The sequence below is a fragment of the Salvelinus fontinalis genome, chromosome 1 (assembly GCF_029448725.1).
Source record: "Salvelinus fontinalis isolate EN_2023a chromosome 1, ASM2944872v1, whole genome shotgun sequence".
NCBI lineage: Eukaryota > Metazoa > Chordata > Actinopteri > Salmoniformes > Salmonidae > Salvelinus > Salvelinus fontinalis.
The window spans coordinates 14056482-14066323 of record NC_074665.1 but is presented as its reverse complement, the minus strand read 5'-3'; the positions used below and the strand labels follow the sequence as shown (position 1 = coordinate 14066323).

The window sequence follows — 9842 nt, the reverse complement described above, 5'->3', positions numbered from 1 at the left end:
ATCAGACCAACAGACTGATTTTCACCAGTCTAATGTCCATTGCTCGTGTTTCTTGGCCCAATCAAGCCTCTTTTTTCTTATTTGTGTCCTTAAGCAGTGGTTTCTTTGCAGCAATTCGACCATGAAGGCCTGATTCATGCAGTCTCCTCTGAACAGTTGATGTTGAGATGTGTCTGTGACTTGAACTCTGTGAAGCATTTATTTGGGCTGCAACCTGAGGCTGGTAACTCTAATGAACTTATCCTTTGCATTAGAGGTAACTCTGGGTCTTCCTTTCCTGTGACGGTCCTCAAGAGAGCTAGTTTCATCATAGTGCTTGATGGTTTTGCGATTGCGCTTGAAGAAACTTTAAAAATTCTTGACATTTTCCAGATTGACTGACCTTCATGTCTTTCAGTAATGATGGACTGACATTTCTCTTTGCTTATTTGAGGTGTTCTTGCCATAATGTGGACTTGGTCTTTTACCAAATAGGGCTATCTTCTGTATACCACCCATACCTTGTCACAATACAACTGATTGGCTGAAACGCATTAAGAAGGAAAGAAATTCCACAAATGACCTTTTAACATGGCACACGTGTTATTTGAAATGCATTCCAGGTGATTACCTCATGAAGCTGGTTGAGAGAATGCCAAGAGTTTGCAAAGCTGTCATCAAAATATATTTTGATTTGTTTAACACTTATAGTGTAACACTTATAACACGTAACACAAACTATAGTTTTGGCAAGTCGGTTAGGACATCTACTTTGTGCATGACACAAGTAATTTTTCCAACAATTGTTTACAGACAGATTATTTCACTTATAATTCACTGTATCATAATTCCAGTGGGTCAGAAGTTTGCATACACTAAGTTGACTGTGACTTTAAACAAAAAATTCCATTAAAGGATGTCATTGCTTTAGAAGTTTCTGATAGGCTAATTGACATAATTTGAGTCAATTGGAGGTATACCTGTGGATGTATTTCAAGGCCTACCTTCAAACTCAGTGCCTCTTTGCTTGACATCATGGGAAATCTAAAGAAATCAGCCAAGACCTCAGAAAATAATTGTAGACCTCCACAAGTCTGGTTCATCCTTGGGAGCAATTTACAAATGCCTGAAGGTACCACGTTCATCTGTACAAACAATAGTACGCAAGTATAAACACCATAGGACCATGCAGCCATCATACCGCTCAGGAAGGAGACACATTCTACCTCCTAGAGAGGAACGTACTTTGGTGTGAAAAGTGCAAGTCAATCCTAGAACAATAGCAAAGGACCTTGTGAAGATGCTGGAGGAAACAGGTACAAAAGTATCTATAGCCACAGTAAAATGAGTCCTATATCGACATCGCTCAGCAAGGAAGAAGCCACTGCTCCAAAACCGCCATTAAAAGCCAGACTACAGTTTGCAACTGCACATGCGGACAAAGATCGTACTTTTTGTAGAAATGTCGTCTGGTCTGATGGAACAAAAACAGAACTGTTTTGCCGTAATGACCATCGTTATGTTTGGAGGAAAAAGGGGGAGGCTTGCAAGCCGAAGAACACCATCCCAACCGTGAAGCACAGGGTGGCAGCATCATGTTGTGGGGGTGCTTAGCTGCAGGAGGGACAGGTGCACTTCACAAAATAGATGGCATCATGGGGTTTGAAAAATTATGTGGATATATTGAAGCAACATCTCAAGACATCAGCCAGGAAGTTAAAACTTGGTCGCAAATGGGTCTTCCAAATGGACAATGACCCCAAGCATACTTCCAAAGTTGTGGCAAAAAGAACAACAAAGTCAAGGTATTAGAGTGGCCTTCACAAAGCCCTGACCTCACTCCTATGGAAAATTAGTGGGCAGAACTGAAAAACCTTGTGCGATCAAGGAGAACTACAAATCTGACTCAGTTACACCAGCTCTGTCAGGAAGAATAGGTCAAAATTCACCCGACTCATTGTGGGAAGCTTGTGGAAGGCTACCTGAAACGTTTGACCTAAATTAAACAATTTAAAGTCAATGCTACCAAATACACTCAATTAGTATGTAAACTTCTGACCCCACTGGGAATGTGATGAAAGAAATAAAAGCTGAAATAAATAATTCTCTCTACTATTATTCTGACATTTCACATTCTTAAAATAAAGTGGTGATCCTAACTGACCTAAAACAGGGCAGTTTTACTAGGATTAAATGTCAGGAATTGTGAAAAACTGAGTTTAAATGTATTTGGCTAAGGTGTATGTAAACTTCTGACTTCAACTGTACATATTTGGGGGGCTGGGGTTGTTGACCTTTTACTTCTTGTGTATCTATCGTATAAAACATATTTGAATAGAGGAGTATTTTTTAAATCTCAAAGGACCATGACATGTATATTTTTGTTGCTGATCAATGAAGACATACGGCCACTTGGCCCTGAAGTAACGTTGTGTTTTGTGTTGAATGCCCTTTTGGTTTTCTATTTGAAACATATAGTGACATTCATCTTTAAATAATCCCCAAGATATTTGTTAACATTGTGAATGTTCTTATAAATGTGTCATGTCAGTTCATGAAATAATCCCTGGCTGATTGACATCGTATCTTATCAGAGGTACAGTAGCCTTAAAACCTCTACCGACCCACCCTCCCAGATCCGGTATCCTCCTCATCAGAAACGCTGACTAGCATAGCCTAGTCTAGCGCCACAGGGAATATCATATAATATAATTTCATGAAATCACAAGTCCAATACAGCAAATGAAAGATAAACATCTTGTGAATCCAGCCAACATGTGTCACGTTCCTGACCTATTTCTGTTAGTTTGTTATATGTGTTAGTTGGTCAGGACGTGAGTTTGGGTGGGCATTCTATGTTTTCTGTTTCTATGTTGGTTTAAGGGTTGCCTGGTATGGCTCTTAATTAGAGGCAGGTGTTTGGCGTTCCTCTAATTAAGAGTCATATTTAGGTAGGTGTTTTCACAGTGTTCGTTGTGGGTGATTGTCTCCTGTGTTTGTGTATGTCGTTACGCCACACAGGACTGGTTTCGGTTTGTTTGTTCAGTGTCATTTATGTGTAGGCTTTTTTCCCTGTTCGTGCGTTCTTGAGTGTTATTGTGAGTCCGTCGTTCAGATCTGTCTACACCGTTTATTTGTTTTGTTAGTGTATTAGTCGAGTTCGTTTTTTTTTCGTTAATAAATCATGTCTACAAACTCAGCTGCATTTTGGTTCGATCCCTGCTCCTCCTCTTCTGATGAAGAGGAGGAGGAAAGCCGTTACAGAATCACCCACCAATCCAGAACCAAGCGGCGTGAAGTTAAGCAGGATTATACACAGGAATCATGGACTTGGGAGGAAATATTGGACGGGAGAGGTCCATGGGCACAGTCGGGAGAATATCACCGCGCTCGTGAGGAGATGGAGGCTGCGAGAGCCCAAGAGCGTTGGTACGAGGAGGCAGCAAGGAGACGTGGCTGGAAGTCCGGGAGGAGACCCCAAAAATTTCTTGGGGGGGGGGGCTAAGAGGTAGTGGGCCAAGGGCAGGTAGGAGACCTGCGCCCACTTCCCAGGCTTACCGTGGAGAGCGGGAGTACGGGCAGGCGCCGTGTTACGCAGTAGAGCGCACGGTGTCTCCTGTACGAGTGCATAGCCCAGTGCGGGTTATTCCACCTCCCAGCACTGGTAGGGCTAGTTTGGGCATTGAGCCAGGTGTCATGAGGCCGGCTCAACGCGTCTGGTCTCCAGTGCGTCTCCTCGGGCCGGCTTACATGGCACCAGCCTTACGCATGGTGTCCCCGGTTCGCCTACATAGCCCGGTGCGGGTTATTCCACCTCCCCGCACTGGTCGGGCGACGGGGAGCATTCAACCAGGTAAGGTTGGGCAGGCTCGGTGCTCAAGGGAGCCAGTACGCCTTCACGGTCCGGTATTTCCGGCGCTACCTCCCCGCCCCAGCCCAGTACCACCAGTGCCTACACCACGCACCAGGCTTCCAGTGCGTTTTCAGAGCCCTGTGCCTCCTCCACGCACTCTCCCTATGGTGCGTGTCTCCAGCCTAGTGCCTCCAGTTCCGGCACCGCGCACTAAGCCACATGTGCGTCTCCTAAGTCCTGTGCACACTGTTGTTTCTCCCCGTACTCGTCCTGATGTGCGTGCACTCAGCCCGGTGCCACCAGTGCCGGTACCACGCACCAGGAATATAGCACGCTTTGAGAGTCCAGTGTGCCCTGTCCCTGCTCCCCGCACTAGGCTTGAAGTGCGTGTCCTCAGTCAGGTGCCTCCAGTTCCGGCACCACGCACCAAGCCTACAGTGCGTCTCAGCCGGCCAGAGTCTGCCGTCTGCCCAACGGCGCATGAACTGCCTGTCTGCCATGAGCCTGCTAAGCTGCCCGTCTGCCATGAGCCTACAGAGCCTTCCGCCAGACAGGAGCAGCCAGAGCCTTCCGCCAGACAGGTGCAGTCTGAGCCATCCGTCTCCGCAGCGCCATCTGAGCCATCCGTCTCCCCAGCGCCATCTGAGCCATCCGTCTCCCCAGCGCCGTCTGAGCCATCCGTCTCCCCAGCGCCGTCTGAGCCATCCGTCTCCCCAGCGCCGTCTGAGCCATCCGTCTCCCCAGCGCCGTCTGAGCCATCCGTCTGTCCTGAGCCATTAGAGCCGCCCGTCTGTCCCGAGCCGTCAGAGCCGATAGTCAGTCAGGAGCCGCTAGAGCTAGTTATCAGTCAGGATCTGCCAGAGCCGCCAACCAGACAGGATCTGCCAGAGCCGCCAACCAGACAGGATCTGCCAGAGCCGCCAACCAGATAGGATCTGCCAGAGCCGCCAACCAGACAGGATCTGCCAGAGCCGCCAACCAGACAGGATCTGCCAGAGCCGCCAACCAGACAGGATCTGCCAGAGCCGCCAACCAGACAGGATCTGCCAGAGCCGCCAACCAGACAGGATCTGCCAGAGCCGCCAACCAGACAGGATCTGCCAGAGCCGCCAACCAGACAGGATCTGCCAGAGCCGTCAGTGAGCCATGAGCGTCCAGAGCCTTCAGCCAGCCATGAGCGTCCAGAGCCTTCAGCCAGCCATGAGCGTCCAGAGCCGTCAGCGAGCCATGAGCGTCGAGAGTCGTCAGCCAGCCATGAGCGTCGAGAGCCGTCAGCCAGCCATGAGCGTCGAGAGCCGTGAGCCAGCCATGAGCGTCGAGAGCCGTCAGCCAGCCATGAGCGTCCAGAGCCGTTAGCCAGTCATGAGCTGTCCCTTAGCCCGGAGCGGCTATTTACCCAGAACTGCCCCTCAGTCCAGAGCTGTCTCTCTGTCCGGAGCTGCTTTTCAGTCCGGAGTTGCCCCTCTATCCTGATCTCCCTCTCTATCCTGAGCTACCTCTATATCCTGATCTATCCCTCTGTCTTGAGCTATCCCTCTGTCTTGATCTATCCCTCTGTCCCGGTGCTGCCCCTGTTGTTGATGTTACCAAGAGGATTTTGTGGGGGTAGGATGAGGGTGGACATTCATAGGGGGAGATGGAAGCTGGGATTGACTATGGTGGGGTGGGGACCTCGCCCGGAGCCTGAGCCACCACCGTGGTCAGATGCCCACCCAGACCCTCCCCTAGACTTTGTGCTGGTGCGCCCAGAGTTCGCACCTTATGGGGGGGGTTATGTCACGTTCCTGACCTATTTCTGTTAGTTTGTTATATGTGTTAGTTGGTCAGGACGTGAGTTTGGGTGGGCATTCTATGTTGTCTGTTTCTATGTTGGTTTAAGGGTTGCCTGGTATGGCTCTTAATTAGAGGCAGGTGTTTGGCGTTCCTCTAATTAAGAGTCATATTTAGGTAGGTGTTTTCACAGTGTTCGTTGTGGGTGATTGTCTCCTGTGTTTGTGTATGTCGTTACGCCACACGGGACTGGTTTCGGTTTGTTTGTTCAGTGTCATTTATGTGTAGGCTTTTTTCCCTGTTCGTGTATTATTGTGAGTCCGTCGTTCAGATCTGTCTACACCGTTTATTTGTTTTGTTAGTGTATTAGTCGAGTTCGTTTTTTTTTCGTTAATAAATCATGTCTACAAACTCAGCTGCATTTTGGTTCGATCCCTGCTCCTCCTCTTCTGATGAAGAGGAGGAGGAAAGCCGTTACAACATGTCTGATTTTTTAAATGTTTTACAGCGAAAACACAACATATATTTATGTTAGCTCACCACAATAGCCCAAAACACAACGCCATTTTTTCACCGCAAAGATAGCTTTCACAAAACCCACAAATAGAGTTAAAAATAATCACTAACCTTTGAACAACTTCATCAGATGACAGTCTTATAACATCATGTTATACAATACATTTATGTTTTGTCGAAAATTTGCATATTTTATGCATATGCAATGTGCATATTTTATGCAAAGTGCATATTTTATGCAATGTGCATATAGCTACAAATCCTGGTTTTACATTGTGAACATGGCGCAAAAATGCTACAAATTGTCCGGAGAAATTTTGGAGAGTCACGTAATCTAACAGAAAAACTCACCATAAGCTTTGCTGAAAAATACATGTTTGATATATAATTAAAGATACACTGGTTCTTAATGCAACCGCTGTGTTAGATTTAAAAAAATAACTTTAGTAAAAAGCACAGCATACAATAATCTGAGACAGCGCTCAGCCATTCTCCGCCATGTTGGAGTAAACAAAATCAACAAAAATACGAAATAACATCACAAATATTCTCTTACCTTTGATCAGAATGCAGTGCCAGGAGTCCCAGTTCCACAATAAATCGTTGTTTTGTTTTAGAATGTCCATTTCTTCTGTCGAATTAGCAACTTTGACTAGCATAATGGTGCTCACGTGTCCATGAATGTTTGGCGCATGGAACGAAAAATTCCAAAAGTCATAATAAAAGTCGAATAAACTGGTCAAACTCAGTTGAAAATCCATCTTTAGGATGTTTTTCTCATATGTATCCAATAACGTCCCAGACGGAGCATTTCTTCGTGTCTACCTAACGCATTGCAGAAAATTATATGGTGCTCCCAGGTGCGCAGCAAAATACTGCCAATATGGCTGACCTGTCACTCCAAAAGCTCTCATTCGGTCCCACATCAGGCTAGACACCTCATTCAACATTCTACTGCTTGTTGACATCTAGTGGAAGGCGTTTGAAGTGCATACATATCCATAAATACAAGGCAATTGAATAGGAGCAGCCCTTCAGAGAGACCCATTTCAGAATTTTCACTTCCTGTTTGGAAGTTTGCCTGCCAAATGAGTTCTGTTTTACTCACAGATATAATTCAAACAGTTTTAGAAACTTCAGAGTGTTTTCTATCCAATGGTAATAATAATATGCATATCATATGATCTAGAACAGAGTACGAGGCCGTTTAATTTGGGCACTATTTTTTCCCAAAGTGGAAATGGGAAAAAACTACAGTTGGGAATCGACTACAGCTCAGCATTTAACACCATAGTACCCTCCAAACTCGTCATCAAACTCGAGACCCTGAGTCTCGACCCCACCCTGTGCAACTGGGTCCTGGACTTCCTGACGGGCCGCCGCCAGGTGGCCCCGCTGATCCTCAACCCCGCTGATCCTCAACACCGGGGCCCCACAAGGGTGCGTTCTGAGCCCTCTCCTGTACTCCCTGTTCACCCACGACTGCGTGGCCATGCACGCCTCAACTCAATCATCAAGTTTGCGGACGACACTACAGTGGTAGGCTTGATTACCAACAACGACGAGACAGCCTACAGGGAGGAGGTGAGGGCCCTCGGAGTCTGGTGTCAGGAAAATAACTTCACACTCAAAATCAACAAAACAAAGGAGATGATTGTGGACTTCAGGAAACAGCAGAGGGAGCACCCCCCTATCCACATCGACGGGACAGTAGTGCAGAAGGTGGAAAGTTTTAGTTCATGAAATAATCCCTAGCTGATTGACTTCGCATTTTATCAGAGGTACAGTAGCCTTAAAACCTCTACCGACCCACCCTCCCAGATCCGGTACCTTAATAAGGCTGTAACGGCTTTCCTCTTCCTCCTATGAGGATGAAAAGTAACAAGGAGGATCGGAGGACCAAAATGCAGCGTGTTAAGTGTCCATAATGTTTATTTAAAGACATAAACTGAACACTACAAAATACAAAACAATAAACGTGAAATGAACGAAACCGAAACAGTACCGTGTGGCAACAAACACTCACACGGAAACAAACACCCACAAACCAAAAGTGAAACCCAGGCTACCTAAGTATGATTCTCAATCAGGGACAACGATTGACAGCTGCCTCTGATTGAGAACCATACCAGGCTGAACTCAAAACCCCAACATAGAAAAGACATAGACTGCCCACCCCAACTCACGCTCTGACCATACTAAATAAAGACAAAAACAAAGGAAATAAAGGTCAGAACGTGACAATGGCTGCCTAATCCAAAAGTTAATCGTTCGAGGGAAAAGTGTGCTGATAGGAGGGTATTTGCAAGTGGGGACCTTTACTTTATATCACTGAGTCAACACAAGTCATCTCATCTCCTAGAGAGAAGTCTGGCAGGTTAGCCATTATATGATTAGAACTGGCACTTTTCAACAGTATACACACATTACTGTAATGTAGCCGTTGGAACCAACATACTGTACATTTCCCAGGTAATCGTCAGATTGACATTGTCTCGAGGTCATCCATTATTTCACCATTACTTATCATGGCAGGTGCAAACTCTCTTATCGTAGCGATAAAGGAGTGCAGAGTTAGAACTGTGGACCGTCTGTATATAAGACAACACACACACACAGGTCTCAGATCACTCATCCAAAGGCATCTACAGGTGAGTCTGGTTCCTCTCAATGGTCTCTACCTTGCTTGGTTTGCGCTGAGCAAAAGAACTGCAATACATTGTGTTTGATGGGTTGATTGACGAATTGCTTCTTGGCACAGGTGAACGAGTTCTACAGGTGACAGCTGAGCAGACCAGACATCGCATCATGAAGTGGGCTATCGTTCTGTGTGCCGTGGTGGCACTCTCGGAATGCATCATCCAGTACGTTAATCCTGTTATACCCCTGTTATACCCCTGTTATACGCCTACTATACTCCTGCTGTACTCCTGCTATACTCCTGTTATACTCCTACTATACTCCTGCTGTACTCCTGTTATACTCCTGCTATACTCCTGTTATACGCCTACTATACTCCTACTATACTCCTGTTATACTCCTGCTGTACTCCTGTTATACTCCTGCCATACCCCTGTTATACGCCTACTATACTCCTACTATACTCCTGCTATACCCCTGTTATACTCCTACTATACTCCTGCTATGCCCCTGTTATACTCCTACTATACTCCTGCTATACCCCTGTTATACTCCTGCTGTACTCCTGCTATACCCCTCTTATACGCCTACTATACTCCCGCTGTACTCCCACTATACTCCCGGTATACTCCTGATATACCCCTGTTATACTGCTGCTATACTCCTGCTATTCTCTTGTTATACTCGCGCTATACTACTGCTGTACTCCTACTATACGCCTGCTATACTCACGCTATTCTCCTGTTATACTACCACTATTCTCCTGTTATAACCCTACTATACTCCTGCTATACTCCGTCTATACTCCTACTATACTCTCGCTGTACGTCTACTATACCCCTGCTGCACTCCTGCTATTCTCCTATTATACACACACACCACACTCCCAATATACTCCTGCTATACTCCCGCTATACTCCCGCTATACTCCCGCCATACTCCTGCTGTACTCCTACTATACTCCTGCTATACTCCTACTATACTCCTGCTGTGCTCCTGCTGTGCTTCTGCTATACTCCTGCTGTGCTCTTACTATACTCATGCTATTCTCCTGCTATACCCCGGCTATACTCCTGCTATACTC

At 46.3% G+C, this 9842-nt stretch overlaps 1 protein-coding gene across 1 annotated transcript in view; it reads left to right on the top strand.

Annotated features, from left to right (window-relative positions):
* Window positions 1–8883: 8883 nt before the first annotated feature.
* Window positions 8884–9842, top strand: part of LOC129851086 (pepsin A-like) — a 4701-nt gene continuing 3742 nt past the window's right edge. Inside the window, exon 1 of the mRNA XM_055917355.1 lies at window positions 8884–8982. Within this exon, the coding sequence (XP_055773330.1) occupies window positions 8927–8982 (56 nt within the window). The 5' untranslated portion in view covers window positions 8884–8926. The remainder of the gene's footprint in view (window positions 8983–9842) is intronic.